At 36.1% G+C, this 27,833-nt stretch overlaps 1 protein-coding gene across 3 annotated transcripts; it reads left to right on the forward strand.

The window, feature by feature from the left end:
- Positions 1–26,313, forward strand: ldb2b (LIM domain binding 2b). 3 transcript variants are annotated; one of them, XM_046842843.1, is made up of 10 exons: positions 1–325; positions 3,976–4,078; positions 5,088–5,260; positions 18,176–18,298; positions 20,227–20,310; positions 20,459–20,582; positions 21,219–21,272; positions 23,092–23,216; positions 23,600–23,655; positions 25,605–25,740. In XM_046842843.1, exons 1-10 carry the CDS (start codon positions 80–82, stop codon positions 25,609–25,611), a joined length of 1,095 nt encoding a protein of 364 aa, XP_046698799.1. In that variant the 5' UTR covers positions 1–79; the 3' UTR covers positions 25,612–25,740. The 3 variants fall into 3 exon arrangements, with proteins under 3 accessions (XP_046698799.1, XP_046698800.1, XP_046698798.1); XM_046842844.1 differs by having other exon boundaries at positions 23,600–23,659; positions 25,605–25,739; XM_046842842.1 differs by lacking the exon at positions 23,600–23,655 and having other exon boundaries at positions 2–325; positions 25,605–26,313.
- Positions 26,314–27,833: the final 1,520 nt, after the last annotated feature.

Raw genomic sequence — 27,833 nt, forward strand, 5'->3', positions numbered from 1 at the left:
CTTCTCTGTCCCTCCCTCTCTCGCTGCGATTGGACGGTACGCGCGCGCTCGTTGCCGAACGCAAGGGCGCGTGCGGTATATGTGCGTGTTTACGAGCGCCGCGCTCCCACGTGCAGGCGGTGTGTGTGTGTATGTGTGTGTGTGTGTGTATGGAGGAAGCGGCGGCCCGCGCGCGGACTCGGCACCCGGGACGATGAGCGGCGCGCCGCGCGACCCTTTCTACTCCTCGCCGTTTGGCCCGTTCTACCGGAGGCACGCGCCCAGCGCCGCGCAGCCGCAGTACCGCATCCACGAGCTCAACAAGCGGCTCCAGAGCCGTACAGAGGTGAGCATGCAAAGCGTCACACCAAAGCCGGAGCCGGGAGTTACCCACTGCACTAACACACTCATACCTTACGTACCTGAGCTGCATTTCTTTTCCTTTTCTTCCTTCTTTCTTTAAGGACTGTATGCGTTAATGAACAGTACACTGATGCAGTGCTTCATTAACCGCAATCAGACTTAAATCAGCACCACAGGTGTTAATCCACCACTGTATGGGGTTCATTCAGTGCTGCATGGCTTCATTTGGCATGCAACACTGAAAGTTCATTCAACACTGCATGGTTTGGAAAACAATGCGCTGTGGGTGGTTCATTCAGCGTGCATTACAGGAGCATAATTATAATGAACACAGTTCTGCACGAGGCACCGAAACTCTGTCAGTGCATATATAAAAACAACATGAGTTCATGCAACACTGCAAATGTTGACGTGAGGCTACATGAATTAAATAACACACTGCACTGCTAATTTAACACTTTATTGAATGGTTTAAGACTTCATGGTTGAGGGTTAACTCAACACTGAAAATCCACTAAACACTGTTTTAATGTTTATGTTTACAGAATATATTAACACTGTGGGTTTCTCAACACTGTACTGTAGCCTGTGTGCGTATGCATGTGTGTTACGTGGGTCAGTGATTGTTATATGAGCATCATAATTAACACGGGAGGTTGGAAATTCCCCCTGGGATGAATATAGTGATCTGTCTATCTATCCGTCAACACCATGAGTGAGTTTATCATGGTTTTATATATCCTAACACAATTTTTTTAATTCAAAAATTATTTCTATATATTCATAGTGTAGGTGTTATTTCAACACTGTAAGAGTGAATTCAGACCCACACATTATTTATCCACTGTGGTACGTTATTACTGCACTGCACTGCAATACTTTAATTAAAAACTCTGTGTTAAATCAACAATATATGCTCATTTGTTCACCGCTGCTTCTTCAAGTTGTTTACCAAAATCATTTTCAGCATCAGAAGCGTTAAGGCACCAGTGTATCCTGTAACTTTGTGCATAATTTAACACCACATAATTTCAATTTTTTTTAACTTGTAGACGTATGTACTGAATGTTTCAACATTGTAATTCTCGACTTAGAATAGTGTATATAAAGACAACATTGTAACTGTTTGCTCTGTGCTTGTTGTTTTAGGAGCGGAGGTGTGAATTCACCACAATTACTAATCATTCATCATCTCAGGGGTTAATTCAGCACATTTACAGCCGAATCGAAAGTCTGATCTTTCAGATCGGTGGGATTTGGATTCGATTCATCGTTTACTGAACAAGTGCTTATTTGGTACAGGAAGTGTTAAATCATCACAGTTTACTGGAATGTTCATCGGCATAGGTCTTAATTTAAAGTTGGACAGAATTACAGAGCAAAGATTGTGCTCCGAGAATAAAGTCTAGAAAAGTTGGAAAAGTTACAACAAAGATCCTTTCTTACAGTTTCACTTGTCATTATGTTCTTGTATTTGTACATGTGGATTTAGTGTTTCATTTCAGAACCCAGATCTTTTGTAAGGCTCAAGAATAGACACTGAGGTGTTAATTCGAAGAAATAAACACATACATTTGTGTTAGACCATATTTTTATCTTGAAATTGAAGTATTTCTGGATCACAGTTTTGGTTACGTAAAAGGGTCTGGTCAGATTTGAACCTCATGAAAGAGGCAAGCAGATTACTGTCCCTCGTAGTAATTCATTACACAGTCTTAGTTCTTCACACATGTGACCAAAACAGTCCCAAAACATCAATGATTCATATTTTACTTTGGCTATCAGTAGATTTCTCTGTCTGTCCAGTCCTGACTTGTCACCAAGCCCCCAAATGGTGTTTTAAAAACATTTAGATCCTGACAACTTGTCAATGCAGATTACTGTCGTATTGATACAGGTCAGGTTTTACTTTTAGTATGTGGTTCACTTCTACAAGTTTTCCAAACAGCTTGTTTAGCTGATGATTTCAGCAGATTATTTCAAATCCCACATGTACAATCCAAATCACAGTGTTTTGTAGAGCAAATACTGTTTGGTTAAAAAACATTGTTAGAATTGTAAGACTTATTGATTCAAATCACTGTTTCTAATACTGGAAACAATTTGAGTTTTATGTGTAATATAAACTATACATAATATAGTATTCATTAATTTGTGCTATTTAAAAAAAAAAATGGTGCCAATAGTTCTGGATTGCACTGTATATGTTTATTATCTAATATAGGTGATTACTCAACACCTACCAGTTTCAGTACCACAGGTGTCTGGCAGCTGTAGGTGGTAATTTGGCACTGAATTTGTGAACTGAAGAGCGTGTGAAAAAATCTCTCATGTATGTTATTGTTGTACACTGTAACAGTTTACCGACGACCATACAGTGTTCATTCATATAATTCAATAATACAATAATTAATTTATCTGACTTTTCGGAATGTCTGTTCAATTTAGAGTTAGAGTTTATTTAGCCCCACAGGGGATTCATTTTTCACAGTTCTCTAAGAGTCCAGGCTGCAAGTATTCGTTTAACGCTGCACACAATAATATTTAACGTGTGAATAAATTCGGTGATGAATAATAAAATTCACACTGATAACACTGAACAAAGGTTGTTTTAACTTGTGTGTTCGACGCAGCAGGTATAACAGACTTATTGCCACAGGTGTATTATCTTAAAACACAAGCTGCAAGTTTATGTCATTTGTGTCAATTCTGCTGGTATGATATATATACAGGTATATGGTGCATTCTAATTGTAATTAGCTATAATGTTTAATATACACACACACACACACACACACACACACACACATATATATATATATATATATATATATAATGTTTATTATACATATATATATATATATATATATATATATATATATATATATATATATATATATAAAATAACTGTATAGCTATAATGTATATTATATTAATATTATATTTATATATATATATATATATATATATATATATATATATATATATATATATAATGAGCATTATATAAAAATGTATATAGTATATCTTTTATTTAATATTAATTCATGTTCTGTAGTTGACTGTAGGCTTACCTCATGTGCTGCTGTGGCCCTGCATGGATTAAAATGGTTGGTGAGGGAAGCTTCTAGAATTCCTTCGAATAAATTTTTTTTTGCCAAACCGACACAAGGAGACTATTTCTTTCCGATCTCTCTCTCTCTCATTCTCTCTCATTCTCTCTCTCTCTCTCTCTCTCTCTCTCTCTCTCTCTTTCACTCTCTCTCTCTCTCTCTCCCTCTCTCTCTCTCTCTCTCTCTCTCTCTCTTCTCTGCTCTTTAGATCTATGTTCAATTATAATTTTAACTAAAATTTTTCTTTTTTTTTCATTAAAATGAGCTGCATTCTTTTTTTTATCCATCACAGTATATGACCATTATGTGTATTGTTAAACCACTACAGTATATAAAGTGAAATAGAAATAGAAATGAATGCAAGTAGATATGAAGTCATGGCTGATGCACAAAGTGGGGGTGATATGTAGGATGTAAGTTTTATATGCAAAGAAAGGCATCTGTAGTCACTGTGGTAATATCAGGGTCATACATTTATCAGTTTGTATGTGTGTGTTTGTGTATGTGTGTGTTTTCAAAGGATTGTGATATACTATGGTGGGACGCGTTTTGCACCGAGTTCTTCGAGGACGATGCGGCGTTAACGCTCTCCTTCTGTCTCGAGGATGGACCAAAGACATACAGTGAGTGTGATGTGTCGGGAAATTTGTTCTCAGATTAAAACCGATTGTGAATGCGGGTTCTGATGAAGGCGGATCAAACAGCTCTGCCTGGGTTAAAAGAGTCTCTGCCTCAAAAGTATTTTTTTTAATTGAAGAATTGCAGATGTTGCTTAATCGGCACTGTGATTCCAAACTGGAATAAAAAGCATCAACGAACAACAAGGCAAACAACAGAGATGTTTACCAACACTGTCATCATCGTCATGATCCCTCAGGCACAGTGTCATTCACAAATTCCAGTGGGGGAAAGAGAAAGAGAGAAAGTGAGAGAGAGAGAGAGAGAGAGAGAGGGAGCGAAAGGGAGATGTGAGAAATAGACAAGAGAGAGGAAAGCAGGAGCAGAGATAGAGAGTGTGTGTGGGGGGATAGAGCAGAGATAGATAGATGTAGGGGGGTGAGCGTGTGGGGGTATGTGTGGTTGCGCGAGGGGACTTAATTTCACTTTTACCACCCTCATTCCGAATGTACGGGGCAAGACTTGATTGGCAGGTACGAGGTGATTAAATAAACATGCTGCTTCAGACTTCACATGCGTCTCCTGGCATGACTGACAACCGCAGAGCTCTAAGTAGTGTGTGTGTGCGTGTGTGTGTGCACACACAGTCTGCTGTTGGACTTGAAGCCCCAGCTTGATTCAGTAGACTGTTTATTTATCATTTTTTAAAAGGACTACCAGCTGAACCTGAACAAATAATCATATATTTACATATACATATATTTACATCTGAAGATATGAATAGAATTTTCTACACTTTCTTCGGCAGTTTGTTTAATTCCTTCGAATCTATACTATTCTACATGGTTAGGATTTATAGACAATGTGTCAAGTGGTATCCCTAATCCTAGCCCCAAACTTCTTCCCCTCTCTCTCTCTCTCTTTATTCCTCTTCTCTCTCTCTCTCTCTCTCTCTCTCTCTCTCTCTCACTCTCTCTCTCTCTCTCTCTCTCTCTCTCTCTGTCTTCCTCCCAGCAATCGGACGGGCACTGATCCCCCGTTTCTTCAGCACACTGTACGAAGGAGGAGTGTACGAGCTGTTTTTCGAGCTCAAGCACACAAAAGAGTCATTCAACAGCTCAGCCATCACTGTAGACTGCCACCAGTGCACCATGATAACCCAACATGGCAAGCCCACGTTCACAAAGGTACACACACACACACACACACACACACACACACACACACACACACACACACACTGCACCTATACACACATATACGCACAAACGATCATCAGCAGCAACTCAGTTGTTGATACATAACTATATACAATTTCACATCTTTTTTCTTTCACTTATATATTCACATATTCTTTTGCTCACACACACAAACCCCTTGTTCTCTCATCATTACATACGCACACACACACACACACACACACACACACACACACACATGCTGCACAGTGTGAGCAGTAATGTGTTCCTTCTCATTGTGAATTCAGGGCTGAGCTGCACAAAACAAAAAAGGAAAATATAGCTCCCCCTTTCTCTTCCCCCATCCACCTCTTGTTCCTTCTCTCTCTCTCTCTCTCTCTCTCTCTCTCTCTCTCTCTCTCTCTCTCTCTCTCTCTTTCTCTCTCTCACTCTCTTGCTCTCACTCTCACTCAATCAGAATCTGCCTTCAGTCTCTCAGTTCCTTTCCCTCTTTAATTCTTAAAATGTGTTGAAAAAGTCTATTTATTGTTGCCAAATCACAAAAAATCTAATTTATACAATATTATATACTACAGTAATACCTATCCTAATATAAATAACTTTTCATAACCTAGTCTGTACAGTCACATGGGATCAATCCATGGTGTGATAATTATGACACTATTATGGTCTATGGTATTTTGCTTGTAAGATCAGTTTAGATCATTGAGAGGATGATGTCGAATGATGTTTATTGCTGCAGCTGCAGGACAGCTATAGACATTGATTTATTTTGATCACAGCACTTAAAGATTTTCGATTATGATTATTACGATTGGTCAGAAGGTTCATTAATTGTCTATAACAGTTGTTTTGACAGGAGTTTTTGGTGTCAATCCAGATCACAGGTTCATAGAAATGCCCATTTTAGTCATATGATTGTTTCGATTATAAAATGATTCACAGAGGCCCAAATAACAAGCTCATTTTAGTAGATTAATTTAGATGTACCAAAAGTTTTCCCTGGAAGGGCCGAAAAACAGTACATTTGCATTATACTAAACTGTATTATATTAAGAATAAATTTGCCACGCATTTATGATTTGATATTTTCTAAGCATTACTCTGTAATCTGCTTAACTGCAGTTTAATAGATCAATAAAACTTTTAGGACAATGAAAACATTGAAACAATTCCATTTATAGTACAATAGAGTATAAAGCCTAATACAGCAATTCGGGCTTTAGGAAGTACAGTCATATGTTTGTAATGTCAGTCATGTCTCTAATAAAAGACATGAAGCTCGTCTGAATTTTTCTAAGATTTTTCAACTTGTGATAAGTCAAATACATTTTTAAAAAAAATAAAAAAATAAAAAGAAATCATATTCTAATTGGTAAATGGTGGGGGTGAACCCCCCCCACCAACACCACCCACCACCACCCCCTTCATTTTTTTTTATATATGGCATGGATGGTGAAATCAGAGGTCATCACTGGTCAGCATGGACCCTAGTCTGTAAATAGATGTACACATACATACATATATAATATAAAGAGTGAGCAAGATCAAAATAGAGTTCTAATCCTGAAATTGTGATAATGTAGAGAGCCTAATTGGTCATGATGCCTTTCCCCTGTCAGTCATAGCAATATATTGTAGTATATGATGTCATCACTTTGTAGAAGGCAGTAAGTTTTGAGCCAAAAAAGACAAAAGACACAGTGCTAATATGAGGTGCAAAAAGTGATCACGCAAGTGATAACAGAAACAAATAGGTTTTGTTGATAAATTGTAGCTATAATTGGTTACAAATATCTTATATATTTTTTATATATTTAAAAATATACATTAAAATTGGTAATAAAATATTTTCAATGAAAATTGTTGCCAAACTATTGTGGTATAAAAATAGTATTTGATTACTTTAGGATGTTCAATTCAATTTGATTTTACAAAAATTTTTGTTTAGTTTCATGTAATGAATTGTAGCTGCAAAACAATGTGAACACTAACTGTGAGACAAGATTATTGTGAGACACACCGTTATTTGATACAAAAATACCAATTTATATTTTGAAGTAACTGCTTACTTCAGCTTCAACATCCTAGCAATCCTAACAACGGCCTTAGGTAAACATCATCCTGAGGTAAACAATGTTTTAAGGTAAACAATGTCTTGAGGTAAACAACATCCTGAGATAAACTACGTTCTGAGGTAAACGAAGTACTGAGGTAAACAAAGTGCTAAAGTAAACTAGGTGTGACCCTGTAAGAGAGTTAAATAATCTTTTTACTGTCATCTGTTATCTATCATTACTTGTATACCGTAAAATTGGCTATGGTCAAACAGTCAGCATTTAGGAAGACGTTAAATTTACTAAAAATTCAAGTCAAGTCAAGTAGGCTTTATTGTTATTTCAACCATATACAGTGCAATACACAGTAAAACAAAACAACGTTTCCCCAGGACCACGATGCTACATAAATGAACAAAAGGAACACAAGGAACACAGACCTACACATAACTCTAAACTAACAACACAAAGTGTACATGTGCAACATTTAGTGCAAAAGGGGTGGGGATAAAAGACAAGAGACAACATGAGACAAGGAAAAACAGTAACACAGTAGCATCCACCAGTACAGTACAGTACAGAAGGTTGTGCAAAATGGATCGTCCGTATACAAAAAATAAATAAATACAGTACACATGTAAACATTTGTCTGGATGTAATCTTTTGGTATAACTAAAGTTTGCAAACAGCAAACCCCCGTTTATTGTCTGTGTGTCTAGTTCAGTGTTTGTCCAGTTCAGTCCAGTTCCTTCATGTTGAGGAGTCTGATGGCTTGTTGGAAAAAACTGTTAAACAGTCAGGATGTGAGGGCCCGAATGCTTCTCTACCTCTTTCCAGACAGCAGGATAGTGAAGAGTGCGTGTCAATGGTGTGTGTTATCAACCACAACGCTGGTGGCTTTACGGATGCAGCGGATGGTGTAAATGTCCATGATGGGAGTAAGAGAAACCAAGATGATCTTCTCAGCCATCCTTACTATCCGCTGTAGGGTCTTGCGATCTAAGATGGTAATAAAGCTACATATTGGCTTTAAATAAAATGCAGTAGCCAGCCCTCTTTCTGCGTTTTACAGAATTTGTTCCATTTTCTTGTTCCATGTCCGTCTCTAAACGTTTGTTGTCTACAAATGTGTTGCGTTCTTTGTTGTTTATTATTTCCCACTGTTTAAGCAGTTTTGTATTTTTTAAACACTTGTTGGAAGACCAGCAGGGATCAGGGGTCAGAGGGACAGCCATCTCATTAAGTTGTCTAGGGCCGAATGGCATAGCATAGATTAGGCATGATGTGCCCTAAAGTACTCCATTCTCTGACGGGTCTGAGCTTCCAAAGATCGATCATCTTGGCTGTGTCCGTGACTTGCAGGGTCCATGTTTGGCCAGGTTATTCTGTCAGGCATGTGCATGGAAGGACCCAAAATGCAGGACGCAAGCATAGTTAAAAATAACAGTCTTTAATGAGATAGTAGGCAAAAAGTAAAGGCAACTGTCTGAAAACTTATGGACAGAGGTGCAGGAGAAATGGGCCGACTTAACCAGGTCTGAAATATACAGTCCATAATCCAAAAAAACAGCAAACAGAACAATGCAGGGCAGAATAAACCTGGCCCCCAGTCAATGTATTTGGTTAAAAAACAAAAAAATGCCACAGATCCGGAGGTGCCTGACCCTTATTGCTTGTACTGATGTCTGAAACATCCCCATTCCATTAATCACAATTTTTTTTAAAAAGTAAAAAAATGTACATTTTATTTACATTCACTCGACCCTACTACCGAAACACATTCAGCCTTATGAATTATTAGAAACATTCAAAAATTGAGAAATGTTCAGAAGGAAGTTGCATCTTGCAAATTTCCCCATTTATTAAGTGATTAATTTTAAATATTTATTCCCTAATTTCATTTATAGTGTAACTTTGTCAGAGTTAAACAGAATCATAAGCAATTAAAATTTTTGTTTGTTTGTTTGTTTGTTTGTTTATGTTCTTATTTTCTCTTAAAATATCTAGTGAGTTGTAGCTATATTTGGAGGGTTTTATTAATTGTTAAATTAGATTTGGTGTAGGATAATGCTTATTTTGCTGTAAAGGCTAAATGACAGTCCAGTTGTGGACTTAAACCCACAACTTTACAGTTCAGATACTAATCAGTTTTGTGTATGTATATCTTTATTTCTTTTATTGTTATTATATATATATATATATATATATATATATATATATATATATATATATATATATATATATTTTTTTTTTTTTTTTTTTTTTTTTTTACTTCAAAATATCAATAGCAAATAAGGACACAGGTGCTGTGGCAAGTTAGAGTCAGGAGTTTCATCCATAATTAATTACTTTCAAAATGTTTTGCTTGCTGTTAAACTGATGTTGAACTGTATGTTTGTGCAAAGTAGATACCACCAATGGAAATGTCGGTTCTAGCTTGAATGATGCCCTGGGTGAACCACACCATGACCCAACATCTTCACCATTGATTAGTTACAGCTTAGCTGCTTCAGCTACTGTCACTGGATGAGTAAAACATATTCTTATCAATGGCCTGTGGTTCCATGAAATTATGGAGTAAGAACAGGAGCTTTGAGGATGGATTTGGACTGTAGTTAATGTCAACAGTCTTCTACACATTTACATTACATTTGCTGCATTTAGCAGATGCCCTTATCCAGAGCGATGTACACAAGTGTTTTGAGTCTCTTACAAAAGTACTTTTAGTCTCTACACTGACTCAGGACGATCGTTTATATGTAATAAATAGACATTTGGTGCAACCCAAATGAGGATGGGTTCCCTCTTGAGTCTGATTCCTCTCAATGTTTCTTCCTTATGCCATCTCGGGGAGTTTTTCCTTGCCACAGTCGCCACCGGCTCGCTCATCAGGCACAAACTGACACTTATTAAGAACAATCTTATTCATTTTTTATCACCACATTTTCCGTGTAAAGCTGCTTTGAGACAATGTTCATTGTTAAAAGCGCTATACAAATAAAAATAAATTGATTTTAATTAAATTCTCAGAGCAGTCCACAACATTGAACACATTTCTGAGAGCTAGATTAAATATCACCCTAAATGCATTTATTGCACAAATAAATACACGTCATTGTGCAATTGTGCAAAATGTGTCATTGTGCAAAATTTATTAAACTCTCAGAACCAAGAACCATAAAACTCATTGGCTAATTGTAGCAATAAGATACATACAACCTTCTATATCTTTATAAAGTATGTCTTTTAAAATAGCCTTTTAAGCTGCTCTGGAGTTTCCCCTCTTACTGAACTCAGTTTAGGACCTATTCAGTACAATCACAGAAATCCTTTATGACATCACCTCAGTTAGAGGTAACCAGATCAATAAATGCTGTTTTAACTACAATCCAACTGGACTAGTTAAGTTGTAATTGTTTTGTTGCTACACGCATTATGATAAACTACATACTATAAATTATAATGTTATACAGCTAAAATAAATATGTTTGCTCTGTATGTAAACGCATAGAAGTTTCTAACTGTATCACCTGTTATATACAGTTACTAGCCAATTTCATCAAATGCATTAGACTAAATAATCCTTATAATGAGAGGAGTGATAGAGCTGCATACACACCTTTATCTTTTGAGGGTTCCCCCTACTACTTTCCTCTTTTTTCTGAATTGCTCTCCTGAAGGTTTAGACCTTTTTTGTCATCATAATGTAAATTGGGATTCAGCTTTTACTGAGGTGATGTCACTCCATGTCATATCAGTTCTCCCACTGGAAACCCTGAAGGCTGAGGTGACGTCACCCAACCCCCGCCTCTCCTTTCTGAGTGTATGAATGAGAAACTTCTCGGGGTGGTGGGTGCACACCAGGTTCATTGACCGTGACATTATATAATAATTGATGCGACCGTGCAAATGAGCAGGGCTCTATGTCACCCCCGGGAAAATGCCACCCCGAGCGGCTGCCTATGTCACCTATGCCTAAATCCAAGCAGCAATCAAAACAAGTTTAAAATAGTATGCACGCTACCCTTATTGGTGGATTGCTGCGTACTTGTCCAGTTTTTATCCACTCATAAATAAAAAGGAATGACTGATTTTGCGAAATGTAGTTGAGTAAAGAGTAAGATATTTGACGTGTAGTAAAGTTAAAGTAAAAGTTTCCCAAAAACGGAAATACGTGAGTAAAGTACAGATACAAGCGAAAACTACTTAAGTACAGTAACGGATTACATTTACCGTATTTTTCGGACTATAAGCCGCTATTTTTTTCCTATGCTTTGAACCCCGCGGCTTAAACAACAAATCGGCTAATTTATGAATTTTTCCTTGTTTTTCCCGGTTTCACTAACTTCAAGCCAAAGAACTGAGCGACATAACATTAGACGAATGAAATTTCCGAACGGTAACGAAAAAACGCACCTCACTTGTGTTCTAAGCTGCACGGCTTTGGGAGAAAAGCTTTCACCAGGTCTTTAAATGCACGACGATGCCAAAAGACAAACTCCCGAGAGAAATTGTTGTGAAAGGAAGGAGGAAGACAGTGAACAATGACTTTCTTGGTAGGCTGCTGTTTAGATACAAGCCGTTGTAACGTGTTGAGTCTGGGTGAAGGGAGAGCTCGCTAACTCCAGTTACAACAGAAATCATATAAGCACAGACAGGTTTCCAAAACTCATGCTTTTTTATTTTTCTTGGCAACAGCGTTACAGGTTAGTCAAAGAAACTACCAGAAAATGCAGTGGCATGCTATTCCCAAAATACCGCTATGCTCCTAAAGGAAGCGCAACATATTTCACCTGTTACACCGTGTGTAACGTGTCTTTCGTTAAAGCCTGTGTAAAGTTCATTAGTGTAGACCTGGCTTATAGACAGGTGCGGCTTATTTATGTTAAAAATAAAAATATTTGTAAAATTCAGTGGGTGCGGCTTATATATGGGTGTGCTTTATAGTCCGGAAATTACGGTACTTTGTTACTGTCCACCACTGATATATATACACTGAAGATCAAAATTAGAGAACAATTTATAAACAATTGAACAATTCTGAAATAATGTCATCGTCAATGCTCAACAGTTGAAGGAGTTTTTGTCCTGTCTATTCCATGCTACCAGAACACCTTTTCCACAAAATAACTAAGGCATTTAAAAAAAAACATTATTTTGCAGAAAACACACTGATCAAAATTAGAGAACACTTTCAGATACCTCCCAGTTCCTTGATTATCTGTCAACCCTTATTTAACTGGCAGCCTAACTTCCAGTTTCACTGACTCTGCAAGATGGTGTGCCGTTCTAAAGTGACTGAAAGGCTCCGGCAGCAGGTTGTCCAGATGAAGGCCAAAGGGATGACCCTATCAGCCATAGCAAGACAAGTTGGTTGTTCCAAATCTGTGATTTCAAGAATATTGAATCTTTACAACATCACAAACTCATTCAAGTCCGCCAAGAAGGCTGGTCGTTCACGGAAGACAAATACAAGAGAGGACAGGATACTGCGGAGGATCTCAATGGGCTATCGTTTCCACACTGCAGCTGGAATTGCTCACCAGTTCAGCGCTGAACAGGGGAAGGATCTGTCTCGTCATACAGTGTCTCAACGTTTAAGAGCATTTGGACTGAAAGCCAACTCTGCAGTGACCAAACCTCTCATTAGCAGAAAGAATCAAAAGGCTAGACTAAGCTTTGCTGAGAAGCATTTTGTGTGGACAGAGGAGAACTGGTCCAAAGTTCACTTCAGTGATGAAAGCAAGTTTAATTTATTTGGGTCCGATGGGAAACATTATGTTCGGCGACAAACTGGAGAAAGACTGAACCCAAAGTGTGTAAAGAAGTCAGTGAAAAGTGGAGGAGGAAGTGTCATGGTTTGGGGCATGTTTTCTGCAGCAGGAGTTGGGCCTCTTATACAGCTACATGGCAGAGTGAATGCAAATGTTTATCAGAACCTTCTTCAACAACATATGGTTCCTTCCCTGCGTTCATCACCCAATCAGCCCGCAGTGTTCATGCAGGACAACGCTCCATGTCACACAGCAAAACAGGTAAAGCAGTTCCTTGAAACTGAAAACATTGAAATAATGACATGGCCTGCCCAGAGTCCTGATCTCAACCCAATAGAGAACCTCTGGAAAATTCTTGGTGACAAAGTTATGGCCAAGAAACCCACTACAGTTTTTATCATAAAAAAAATGTAAGTCCATCGAAAAAAATGTTTTCACCAAAATCCGCCATGATGCGCACATCTGGCAATCAAAACCGTCCTTGTGGAAACATAGCTAAAATTTCAGTTTAATGTCCTGATAACTTACGAAATTTAAAACACCATAATGTTTTAAATTATGGAATTACATAAGACAGAACACATAATTACTATGAAACATTTACAAGAGTATTTTTACTGTCATCTGAAAATGTAAACATCTGGCTCAGCGCAACGAAAGAGAAGTAATGTATGTAAAATATACAGTGCAACCTCGATACTCGCAGGGGTTGCGGTCTATGTGACAAAAAAAATTGTGAGGTTTTGACTCTCGTTTTGATTGTTCCTTTTTCAAGGGGAATTGTAGATGTACTGTAAACTCAACAAAAATTGTGAAATACTTGTCATAAATGTTGTATTTAATACTTTAAATTAATAATAAAATAATAAAATTGTTTTTCAAACATTTTTATGTAATTTATTAGTACAAACTTTGTTTTGAAATGTTACTCAGAACTATAAACTATATATATATATATATATATATATATATATATATATATATATTTATATATATATATATATATATATATATATATATATATATATATATATATATATATATATATATATATATATATATATATATATATATATATATAGTTTGCAGTTCTGAGTAACATTTCAAAACAAAGTTTGTACTAATAAATTAGTATTGTACTAATACACAGTATATATATATATACAGTATATATATATATATATATATATATATATATATATATATATATATATATATATACACAGTATATGTACGTATACAGTTGAAACCAGATATTTACATACACTTCAGAAAAAAACACAAAAACTTTTATTTCTTTACTGTCAGAGTAAACTTTTTCTGTTTTAAATCAATAAATATTAACATATTTTTTGCATTTGTTAAATGTCAGAATCGTGCGAGGGAGAATTTTTTGTATTTTTATTATCACTTTCATCAAAGTCAGAAGTATACATTCACTAAGTTTATCGTGCCTTTAAACAAAAAAAACCCCTCCAGATGAGCTTAAGAAGCCTCTGATAGGTTAAATGATTCCATTTGAGTTAACTGGTGGCACACCTGTGGATGCATATAAAGGCACACCTCAAACACAGAGCCTCTTTCTTTGACATCATGGGAAAATCAAGAGAAATCCACCAAGACATCAGAAAAAAAGAATTGTTGACCTCCACAAGTATGGCTCATCCTTAGGTGCAATTTCCAGATGCCTGAAGATCCCACATTCATCCGTTCAGAAAATAATACGCAAGTATAAAAAAACATGAAATTGTACAACCATCATACCTCTCAGGAAGGAGACGGATTCTGAGTCCCAGAGAGGAACGTTTTTTGTTGCAAAATGTGCAAATCAACCCCAGGACAACATCAAAAGATCTAGTGAAGATGCTGGCTGAAACTGGTAAGACAGTGTCATTATCCGCAGTAAAACGAATACCGTACCGCCATGAGCTGAAAGGTTACTCAGGGAAAAGAACTCCATTACTTCAAAACCACCATAACAAAGATAGATTACAGTTTGCAACTGCATATGGGGGGAAAAAATCTTAATTTCTGGAGACATGTCCTGTGGTTTGACGAAACAAAAATTTAATTGTTCGGCCATAATTATAAACGGTATATTTGGAGGAAAAAGGGCGAAGCTTTGAAGCCTCAGAACACCATCCCAACTGTCACGTATGGGGGTGGTAGTATAACGTTGTGGGGCTGCTTTGCTGCAGAAGGGACTGGTGCACTTTACAAAATAGATGGCATCATGAGAAAAGAAAATTATGTGGATGTATTAAAGCAACATCTGAAGACATCAGCCAGGAAGTTAAAGCTTGGGCGCAAATGGGTATTCCAAATGGACAATGACCCCAAACACACCTTCAAATTTGTTACAAAGTGGCTTAAGGACAACAAAGTCAAGGTATTGGAGTGGCCATCACAAAGCCCTGATCTCAATCCCATAGAAAATTTGTGGGCGGCACTGAAAAGGCGAGTGCGAGCAAGAAGGCCTACAAACCTGACACAGTTACACAAGTTCTGTCAAGAGGAGTGGGCCAAAATTCCAGCAAACTATTGTAGAAACCTTGTGGAAGGATACCCAGAACGTTTGGACCAAGTGAAACAGTTTCGGGGCAATTCCACCAAATACTAAGGAATTGTATGCATACTTCTGACTTTGATGAAAGTGATAATAAAAATACATAAAAATTCTCACTCGCTCGATTCTTACATTTAACAAATGCAAAAAATATGTTAATATTTATTGATTTAAAACAAAAAAAAGTTTACTCTGATTTAATGTATGACAGTAAAAAAATTAAAGTGTATGTAAAAATCTGGTTTCAACTTTAAATAAACATTTTCTCACATCATTTCTTTAGTCAGATATAATTAAAAAAAATTAAGTCCATCAAAAATTGTTTTTTTCATCACTAAACCTTTGTTTTACTGATGCGGTAAGCTTCAAATCTAGCACTAAAATCTGCCATGATGCGCACATCTGGCAATCAAAACCGTCCTTGTGGAAACATAGCTAAAAGTTCCGTTTAATATCCTAATGATTTACGAAATTTAAATTTAAATTATTGAATAACATAAGACAGAACACATAATTACTATAAAACATTTACAAGGTATTTTTACTGTCATCTGAAAATGTAAACTTCTGGCTCAGTGCAAAGAAAGAGAAGTAATGGAAAACTGAAAAAGTATTAATTTAAAGTACATTTAGAACAGATAAAAATATGCAGGTCAGGTATTTCTTATACCACTATATTTGATTCTTTCTTTCTTTCTTTCTTTCTTTCTTTCTTTCTTTATTTATTTATTTATTTATTTATTTATTTATTTCTCTAGAGGTTTAGGGGGGAAATATCTGTGAAAGTACACAGAATTCTTTCTTTCTTTCTAACATGAAAATAACATGAAAAACTATCTATCATTTGTTTGTACTTTCTTTGTTCTTTACTTAATTTTCTTTGTTTCTTTTGGTTTCTCTTTTAATATTTATTATTTAAGAATTCATTTTTAAAAATGTTATTTTTTTGTTGTTGCATCCACTAGTCTTAATTAAAAGAAACTCAAATTCACCTGCTATGAATATTTTTTTACTCTATATCTCTATATTAATGTATCATATTCATTTATCACTCTATGCTAATGCAAACTTCTGCATGGCAGATCTATATCCAACTTTGCTCTTTAGTGGACTGCTATTGGTGAATTAAATATTGATTTACAAAAAAAACCTTAGATTTGAGCTAATTGCACAAATATTTTTTGTGTTTGTGTGTGCGTGTGTGTGTGTTACGTGTGTGCGCATGTGTGTGTGTGTGTGTGTGTGGAAGCATTGATTAGAGTGCGTCTGCTGGGATTACATCCTGCCTGTTGCCATGCCAACCTCTCGGTTACCCACCGTTCCTCCGGCAACAGAATGTTGGGGTTCAGAGATCCAAATAGAGAAATTTCTCCTCTGAAATTGGCAGTTTAATGAGTAAATCATTTTTTCGCTGGATTTGAAGCACTGGCTCTCTGAACAGAAAACAATGTTGAGGATTTAAAGTGAGTAAGACATCTTAGTTACTGAAATCCAAGGATATCATTAAAGATCATCTGTGCATTACAACGTACAGAAACATTGGAGTATAATGCACAATTCATAAGTATGTTTTACATTTTTAAAGCTATTTATACTTCTATTTTATTTATACCATATGTTATTAAGTATATACCTCTCAAGGCACATCTTTGTCCTTATTATTTTCTTTGTTTCCATCATACTTTTTCTGTTTTCCCGAGACTGCACACACTCTCCATCATTCTCTGTCATGTTCATGTTTTTCTGTTTCTTTTCTAGTTTTCCCTCTTTCTGACTAGCGTAAATAATAATATAATGCACATAGAGTACTGAACAGAAAGTGAATCCATTTTAAAAATTGATTGTGTGTTAATCGTCATCAAAACCTGGGTTTGAGTTTCACGTTGTGAATCTTAAAGTTTTCATAAGCCAATAACTCAACTTTCTTTGTGTGCATGCACCTAGAATTGTAAATGTTCTAGGAATTACCAAACATGTTCTTTGCTCAGCTGATTTACATTGAATGACACCCACAAAACTCCATAAAAGGCAAAGGTCACAGTGCACCGAAACAGGGTTCAGTTTTTAAGTTAAACCACTGCAGTACAACAGGTACAATAGATACTCATTAACCCTTCCACTTTTTACAGGGTACCATTACTTTTTTAGCATTACAAATGTATTTGTCATAATTTATAGATTTTTGTTTTTGATTGATTTCTTTTAAATCCCTTTTATGAAATTTCATGAATGTTTTTAAATATTCATTATGTTTGGTTTATATATTAAAATGAATGTTTATAAAATTATATAATTAATTATATTGGTTACTTTCTTTGCAAATGTAAGAGTTGTGGGATTTGTTTTTTTTTTTTTATGATCACAAGTATTTGAAAATTGTTGCTAAAGAAATTGCTTTCTGGTTTGAAAAATGAGACCACTGTCATTTTAGCATTTTGCAATTTATTAATGAACTGGTTTAATGTCTGTCTTACCGTTTCATTTACCTCTATATTTGTTCCCCTAGGTATGCACAGAAGGCCGACTGATTTTGGTGTTTACCTTTGATGACCTCATGAGAATCAAGACGTGGCACTTCACCATCTCACACTATAATGAGCTCATTCCTCGCAGCATGCTGGCTGTTCATGTAAGTCAAACAAACGAATATTCACATGAATACTGTTTTTTGTCATGCAAACTAATTGGACACTTTTTAGATCATATCTTTTTGTTTTGTATGATGGAGTCTATTACTGTTTGATTCTTGGTCAATGAATCAGATATTCTTTAATACTCTGAATCTTCTTGTTTTGGCTGCTCCCGTTAGGGGGCGCCACAGCGGATCATCCGTCTCCATACTACCCTGATTTCTACATCTGCCTGATTCAAACCAACTGCCTGCATGTCTTCCCTCACCACATCCATAAACCTTCTAATTGGCCTTCCTCTTTTCCTCCCTCTTGGTGGCTCCATCCTCAGTATTCTCTACCGATATACCCCATGTCCCTCCTCTGCACACGTCCAAACCATCTCAATCTCGCCTTTCTCACCTTGTCTCCAAAATGTCCTACATGCGCTGTCCCTCTAATGAACTAGTTTCTAATCCTGTCCATCGTCGTCACACACGTTTTACGCTGGATGCCGTTTAACGCAATCCTCCCCATTTATCTGGGCTTAGGACCAGGAATAAGAGAGCACTTGCTTGTGAAACTCTAATGGCTAGGTTCTTTGTTACTCTGAATCAAATATTGCTAATCAACAAAATCAGTTTATAAGATATTTTTTGATGCTTGGGGTCAAATATTGCTCAACTGAATGGCAGGTTGGTCATGTAATTCAAATATTTATATGACTCCCATTCCCATTTACTGGTCTTCTTATATTCTCCGAACCATCTGATCTTTTTATCCATACATGCCAGAGTGTTTAAAAGATATTTTAAGTCTATTGCTGTTAGTGCATGTAATACGTTCCTTTTTCATTTATTTGGTTATTTGTTGTGACCGTTGAAAGAAGTAGTAACCAGGCAATGATTATTGTTACAGTATGAAGTGGTTGGGTATAAGCGAGTTATCAGCAGGTGTGAATAGGCATGCTTTTCCAAATCCACACTGGTTGGCTTCTTTAATTCTTACACAAAAAGGAGTGTGTTGTTCCAATGTAGCAAACGTTTAAAAGTCAGTAACAAACAGTTTTTACATTTAAATTTTCATGATAGAAATAACTTAATTGGCTGACAGAACTTTATGTTTATGTTTCTTTGTTTTACTGTGGGTTTTTTATTTTGGTTTGCATGTTTGCATGTATGGTGTTCTTGAAGGTGTGCAATTTTTTGTTATAAAAAAAGTTCCTAGTTTTTGATGGATTGCTGATGCATGGTTTATGTGTCTATTGTTATCTATTGGTATTAAAGACTCCATGATTCATTCCCACCGTAATCTATACGATCCATTGATCAAATATCCTGGAGGACATTTGCATGTCATGTATCTTTCTGTACAAAGGATTTTTTACTGCTTTATCAACTACAGCTACTACTGAACTTTTAACTACCCATAATTAATTAGCAGCAGTGCATTGTTGATGTTTATCCAGTGATCACTTGATAAACATCAAAATATTTAATACAGTGTCTCAATAGTTCAGTACATTATTAATTATGCTTATTTTAATTTAACTTAGAATAGTAGCCTAACATAAAATAAGGGCTCCCAAGCGTGTTGCAAAGTAGCATTCCAAAGATTGCAATTTTTGTTTACCAACACTGCTCAGAATCTTGATATCCAATCTGATATTGAAGTTGTCCAATCAGAGTAAATGGCCTAAATAAAGGGTAACCGTTACGTTGATGCTGATAACGTTAATTCAGAAGCCTGTGCTATGACAAAATTCCTCTGGGTTATTTTTATCAATCGAGGTAGAACCTTCTAGTGGCGCTGTTGGGTTGTTGCCATAGCAACATCTCTATTAATGAATTAGAGACCTATCAGGCCGGAGTGGCGAGAGAATAGCAAACAGAATAAAAGGAGTGTGTGTGTGTGTGTGTGTGTGTGTGTGTGTGTTTTCCTGCACAAGGCACAAGACCCTGGAGCTCTGGAGCAACTGTCCAAAAACATCAGCAGAGTGGGACTAACCAATCTCACGCTGAACTACCTCAGAGTAAGACACATACTCTGTCACACATACACACACACACACTCCCCTATGAACATAAATGCATACAAAAATGTAAAAAAATTAACAATGCTACATAAATTACATTTCTTTGTGTTTCTGTGTGTCTGTGTTTGTGTGTGTGTGTGTGTAGCTGTGTATGATTCTTGAGCCAATGCAGGAGCTTATGTCGAGGCACAAAACGTACGGCTTGAGTCCCAGAGACTGCCTAAAAACATGCCTCTTTCACCAGTGGCAAAGGATGACAACACCACCAGGTATATATATATATATATATATATATATATATATATATATATATATATATATATATATATATATATATATATATATATACGCACGCACGCACACATCTCGCAACATCATTTTTGGACAAACTATTTTTCCTGCCACGGCTATCTATCTGTAGGGAATAATAACAAAAAGATTTATTGTTCCTTTACCCCCATTTTCCCCCTCAAGCCTTTATTTTCTTTTACTTTGTTCTTACAGAGGTAAATAAGATCATGAAATTTATGGCTTTATTCACTGCAAACACACTTTACAATCATGATTAACACTTCAAAGACCAGAGTACAGATTGTCAGGGGTATTGTGAAATTCTGCAATAACACATCCTGCCTAATTAATGAGCCTTGTGACCGTGGGATCGTTATTTCTGCACTGTTTTACTGCTTTTTAAACACTCTTCTACTTTCTTCTCAATAAATGGCTTGTAAAAAGAAAAGATAACTCAGCATGTTCTCTGTTTCATTCCCTGTGTGACAGTTTTGGCTTAAATCTGTGCTTTTGTTTAAAGATCTGGGTGATTTTATGTTTGTCACTAAGATACAATTTTTCTGATGTGAATAAGTCACAAATGACAGGGTGCTTTTTTTTTTTTTTTTTTTTAGTCGGACCTTCGCCTAACTTTAAGACTGAAATGTTTCAGCCAAGTTCCAAAAAATGTAAGTCCACATCCATCTATCCATCCATATATCTAACAATCCATTTATCTATTTGTCTGTCTGTCTGTCTGGCCATCTGTTCATCCATTGTTTGGATGGCTAAATTAATGGATATTAATTTAATCATCCAAACAATCAATTCATCTACATATATATTCCATCCATCTTCCCAACCACCCCTACACTTAACTTTTCACATTTTTTATATCTATCTATCTATCTATCTATCTATCTATCTATCTATCTATCTATCTATCTATCTATCTATCTATCTATCTATCTATCTATCTATCATCCATCCATCCATCCATCCATCCATCCATCCATCCATCCATCCATCCATCCATCCAGTTATTCCATCCAACCAATTAATTTGCTCATCCATTAATGTAATCTTTCCATCCATTCATCATATTTCTCGTTCCTTCCGGGGGTGCACTATATCGGTGTTGAAAACTGATGAATTTTATTGCCACCTACAATAGACTGGAAAAAAATCTACATTTGTAACAAGTTAACTTAAAAAGCAGCAGTGAATGAATGTTTAAAACATTTATTGATACCAAGATAAAGAACAAGAATTCAATAAACAGCAAGTACACTAAACAAGGTGTCGTAAGGAGAGGACACAGGCTCCAGTCTCCAATTTGTGCCTGAGCTTTGGGTTACTGCTTGCATGCACGTTCACATGTTTTTGTATTAGATTGTATACAAACATTGTATACACATGTTTGTTTTAGCATTTTGTGTGGCATCTCCATCTCATCAGACAAACTCTAAAAAAGTAGTCTCAATGTGTGATGTATATAATAAAAAATTTTCTCAGTTGCTTTGGAGCATTTCTCAAATCATCCTTAATATTTGCAAATCAGTAAGTGCATTTCTCAAAGCTATTTGTACAAACAACACATTGGATTTCTTGCAAAAGCCTCTACACTGTAGATGCTGTACAGAAGACATTTTAATTTTGTGCATTTTCCATCCATGTAATCTAAACAATAGTTTATATCAAGAAATCCTCAAACTGTGTACCATCATACTGACAACATGACTAAACATTGTAATGATTTTGTTTGTGAACAATGACAAAGGGACTTTTTATGTGCATATGATATGTTCAACGACACAAATACTTGCTTTTGAGAGATGAACTAAGGATTTAGAGAAAAGTACAGGCTTTTGCAAAAAAAAAAAAATTGTTGCTGTTTTCAAAAAAATTGTTTTGAGAAAGGCATTTACTTATTTGCAAATATTAAGGATGATTTGAGAAACGCTCCAAAGCAACAGAAAAGCTGTAAGACAATTTAGGTGAAACCAGTATAATATATTTTTATCAACATGACATAAACAACTGATAATGTCAGAAACAACAGACAATTGTACACAATCAAATAAATGAATGTACTAAAGCATCCGCAATTTGATCAAAGCAACAAATGTTCTTATGATGTGCACAAGCGACTAAATGACGTGGATGTTGAACAAGTAGTTTTGAGAATTTCATTTCTAAACTGAGAAACACTAGAAATAAACCTAGAAAAACTGTAATATATGAATTTTATATTTATATGGTACTTTGAATACAGGTAAAGGAATATAAACCCAGTATACACAGTACACAGAGAGGAGGTTAAAAACATTCACATAAAGCAGTTTCTTGACATATACAATAGCATATAATGTAGAACTTTCACAGTTACTGTTAGTATATTGACAGTGTGGGGACAAATGAAGATACTGTTTGTATACATTTTTTATCCAGTGAATTTGTTGGTGTCATATATTTTCACCTCACATCTTTCCCTTCATTAACTTACAGCGGAAGCAGCCAAACCTACAGCAAAGAGAAGAAGGAGGCGGAACTCAGCTGGTAGTGCATCCAGTAGCAGCGCAGGAAACAGCAAGAAACGCAGCCCAGCCAATAGCTTCAGTTTGCCCACACAGGTACAGTATGTCCTTACACACCCACAAAACATGCACACGTAGTGATACAATGAAAATACTCATGACAACATACTAGACTGAATAATCTCTGTGCATGTGTGTTTGTGTGTCTGTGTGTGAATGGGTTCAAAGATTAGGATCATTGTTTTCTAGACAGTATAGTCTAATGATAATTGCTGTGACTTTTGTAATTTCTTTGAAATACTGAATTATTTGATTCTGAATTATTGATATTATCCTAAACTGTAATTGTTAAGAGTTAGAAGTTGTTTCAGTACCTGATCATGTGCTTTTTTTTTTTTAATTGATGTGTTGTATAATTGATAGCAAATTAGTCATAATTGATCTGATGATAATTAGTGCTGTCCGTCTCTGGTCCCCAGCCCAAACGCGTCGCTGGTGAATCGAGGGGTGGCGGGTGGCTGGAGGCGGAGCTTAGGTAGGTGAGTGACATGTACAGATGGCTATCGCACAGCATGTGCTGCCTTAACGATCTAATTAGCCATGCGAACCAGCTTAATTGGTGAACATGTTGGAGGTATGCTTTGTCTGAATGAGCTAATTAAGGAGCAAAGAAATAGAGTCTGTAGATAAGGATGTGTGTGGATGTGTGTGGATGTGTGTTGGACAGTGTATGCATGAACCGATTCTTTTTTGTGCTTTCTCATCCCTCACGTTCAAACTTTCAACCAACATTGCAAATTCACATGTCTGGCATGTGACGTGTTTTGATTAGAAATGCTACATGTTTTGCTCATATTCATATTAGATATTCTGTTTTCCACTCTTGGTTACCCGTTCCTCTCTCTTTTTTTCTTTCCCTGCCTCCCACCCCCTGCCTTTACCTGTCTCTCTTTTTGTCTTTTCTCCTCTATCTCTCTGTACCGCCCTCCCCCACTGTATTCCGCTCTCTCTTGCTCACGCTCATCTACCCCCCCCCTCTCTCTTTCACTAACTCGCTCTCTTCTAATTCAATTCAGAGCAACGTTATGGACATACCAAGATACATTATTACATTAGACTGCATTCTTTTTTATTTGTCTATTTATCAAATAAAATCATTCAAAATGACATTCTACATGTATTCTAATATATACACGTTTAAGTACATTTCTACATTTCCAACACAGAAATACACTGAAATATGTTTAAAGAAGTGCAATTTTGTACCTTTTATGTTTTTGTCTTGGGTTTTTTTGGAGAAAAAAGGTTTAAGTTCAGGATTTCAAGTTTCCTGATGTTAGGGAATCAAAGACGATGTCGGAATAAATTGTATTCTTCTAATTTAATTTTTCCTGCAAATTCTTCTAATTTAAATGTTCATTATATATATATATATATATATATATATATATATATATATATATATATATATATATATATATAAACACACACACTCTGGAATCCATAGTTAGTTAGTTAGTTAGTTAGTTAGTTAGTTAGATAGATAGATAGATAGATAGATAGATAGATAGATAGATAGATAGATAGATAGATAGATAGATAGATAGATAAGCAATAATGATAGACAGACAGATATTGATCACTAAATTAATAAATACTGCAATGGTTTATTCTGTACATGATTCCAACACAAAGCATGTTAATTCAATGATAATAATTTAATGTTATAATAGATATTATTTAATTACATAAAAAAACTGTTGTGCAAAAAAAACACAGTTACACAGTACAATGACTAATAATATAACATTTGCCTAATGGAACACATTACTCAGTGTCATACAGTGTAAAATGGCCACATAACATTAAAGTCGTAGCTGCATACTTACATTGTAGTTCTGTAGGATATGGTTAAAATACCTACATCTCTACAGTGATGATTGAAATCAGTGTGAGCTGGATATGATTGATTAATTCTGCCTGAATTGGATAGTAGACTTCCTGAAGATGTGAGATTAAATGAGAATGTTTTGTCTGTCAGGACGTTAGGCAAACTTTCTCTTTCTGCTTGCTTCTTTGTTTCTAAAGATCTCCTCTCTGTGCCTCTCTCCCCCTCACTGTGCATTTCTCTCTCTCTCTCTCTCTCTCTCTCTCTCTCTCTCTCTCTCATCCCTCCCTTCTTTCTCTCTCCAAATTTAATTGAATTCTATGCAATATATCCTTTCCACTGTTATTACTGTACTAATATAAAATATAATCCTAAAATTAGATATTTTATTCACATCCCAATCCGAGAATGCAGAAATTTATTTTTAGGCACAATATAGATACAGAGAAGATATAGTGACTGCTACTTTAATCTTGGTGTGCCCACGCACTTTATGTAAGTACAGTATAGGAAATCATTTCAGCTTCTCTTTGACAGGATGTTCAACAAATGCTCTCTCTCTCTCTCTCTCTCTCTCTCTCTCTCTCTGTGTGTAGGATGTGATGGTGGTGGGGGAGCCCTCTCTGATGGGAGCCGAGTTGGGAGACGTGGACGAGCGTCTGATCACCAGGCTGGAGAACGAGCAGTACGACCCTGCTGGCTGTCTCCGGGACGACGGTCGCCATGACTACACCAACTTGCAGGCACTCGGCAACAGCAACCGGGACGGTGAGCCCACCGCCGTGGCGATGCAGCGGCCGGAGTAATGAGGAATGGATCAAGTGAGGGGTGCGAGAGCGCATGTTCATCTGGGGATGGAGAGAAGGAATGTGTGTGTTTGTGGGTGTGTGTAAGAGTGTGTGAGGGAGCATGTGAGCATTTTTCTCAGTCTTCATCACAACCAACAGAAATCAATGTAAAAGGAAATGATCACCACCACACATTTGCATTTCATAAGAAAGCTTTATAAATAAGCTGCGCTATTAACTACTTTCATAACAGAATTTTTACGCTTACGATTCAGTAACGATTCAGCCAATATGTTATGTTTGTTTTTTGGCTTTCCAAAACTGACTTTTAACTGTCTAGTTTGTGAATGTTGTGATTTTTTACTGCTGCGAATTTTTATTTCGGCCCTTTTATTACTTAATTGTTTAATGCATAATGTAAAATACCTGCAGGTATGTGTATTTACCATTAAGTGTATAATTTTCTGTATGCTTTTCAACTATTTGCATCAATAAATTGTGTTTGGTTATGACAACAGGCTTTGGCCTCAGTTGCTTATTTGATATTATTTAAATGGGTGGCTTATTTAAAATAAAACATTAGCACTTAGCAGAAGAATACTGTGGGTAAAAAAATATTTTAACAACACTGTGCATGTCATCACAATGTAGGGTTCATTTGAGAGATTTGCTTTCTAATGGGTTTATATACAGTCACTGACCACTTTATCAGAATCATTTGTACCCATGCTTTTTCATGCAATTATCTAATTAGCTCGTTATGTGGCAGGCGCACAATGCATGAAATCTGGCATATAGAGGAGAAGTTGAGACATGAGACAAAGGTGATCTCAGTGACTTTGACTTTGGTGTGTTTATTGCAAAAACTCAGATTTTTATACACAACAACCTTTAAGCCAGAGCTGGTTGGCCAGAATAGATTAAGTTAAAAGAATAACAACGATACAATACATTAAAGATGCACATGTAGCTACCGATGTTAAGTCATGCGATTAAATGCAAAACAATGCAATGGAAAGAAAATCATGCTATGCAAAATGATACGGTACAGATAATTCACATTTTTTTCTTTGTTTCAGACAAACAGCAAATCATAAAATTACTTAAGCATGTTCTGAATTTTAACGCATGGCCCTTCCACAGACAGGCCTTTGTAGTGCAAATAAAAAATAAAAAAGATTAAATAAAACCAGACATTCTTTTCCTGTTCTGTCTCCAAGAAGATGCAGCTCTACCTCTGCCATGTTAATCTATATTTTATGTGACTCAGGATATGCCTCGGTCTCCATAGTGTTATGATACTTCATATTTATATAGCAGCAGTGGTGCTGAGAGAACATGCTTAAGAAAAAGTTTAGCAAAGGAGAAGTCAATCTACAGTACATATAAAATATTGGTCACAAATTATTGGTCACTATTATTTATATAAACCATGTATATATATGGTTTATATAAATAAAAGTGACCATAATTTGTCAGTCAGAACCTGTGGAGGACTTCAGTCTCTTCTTTTTGTTTACAAAAGTGATGTAGCAAACCCCCAGCCAGACAAGGTGAAGCGTACTGATGTTTCAAAAAGCCTTTATTTTGTGTTCAGCCGTCAGCCTTTTCTTTGGGAAACACAAAATCTACCTTTCCTTGATAAAAAAACTTTTCTTAGTGAAACACCGTAAGAGCTACAGAACAGATAAATAACAAATAATACAATCAGCTCTTACAAACATAAACACGAATAGCCATTTATAAGAAGCCCTTTTGTGATGTCACACAATGATGTCACAGATGTGAGTGTCATGTGACACTGACGTATCACATGACATAAGTGATAACAACACATTAAAACACTTCTTCACAGTTAAATAGATTGACCCACATATTAAACAAATCAAACACAGTACCTTGTTCCCGTTCCAGCTCAATTATCCCTTACTTTCCTTGAGAACCTTGTACGATTTCAGAGCATTTTAGCAACATGACTTTCCTTTTCCATGTGTGCATCACACTAACTAGTGGGGGCAGAGTTAAAGGACTATACCA

This window comes from Silurus meridionalis, chromosome 28 (assembly GCF_014805685.1).
Source record: "Silurus meridionalis isolate SWU-2019-XX chromosome 28, ASM1480568v1, whole genome shotgun sequence".
Lineage (NCBI taxonomy): Eukaryota > Metazoa > Chordata > Actinopteri > Siluriformes > Siluridae > Silurus > Silurus meridionalis.

Bases quoted from the DNA above. Each gene is read 5' to 3' on its own strand.
- ldb2b (XM_046842842.1), top strand. From the start codon at position 80: ATGTGCGTGTTTACGAGCGCCGCGCTCCCACGTGCAGGCGGTGTGTGT. The intron at 4,079-5,087 runs GTGAGTGTGATG...TCTTCCTCCCAG, and splicing joins GGATGGACCAAAGACATACA to CAATCGGACGGGCACTGATC. The intron at 5,261-18,175 runs GTACACACACAC...TTGTTCCCCTAG, and splicing joins GCAAGCCCACGTTCACAAAG to GTATGCACAGAAGGCCGACT.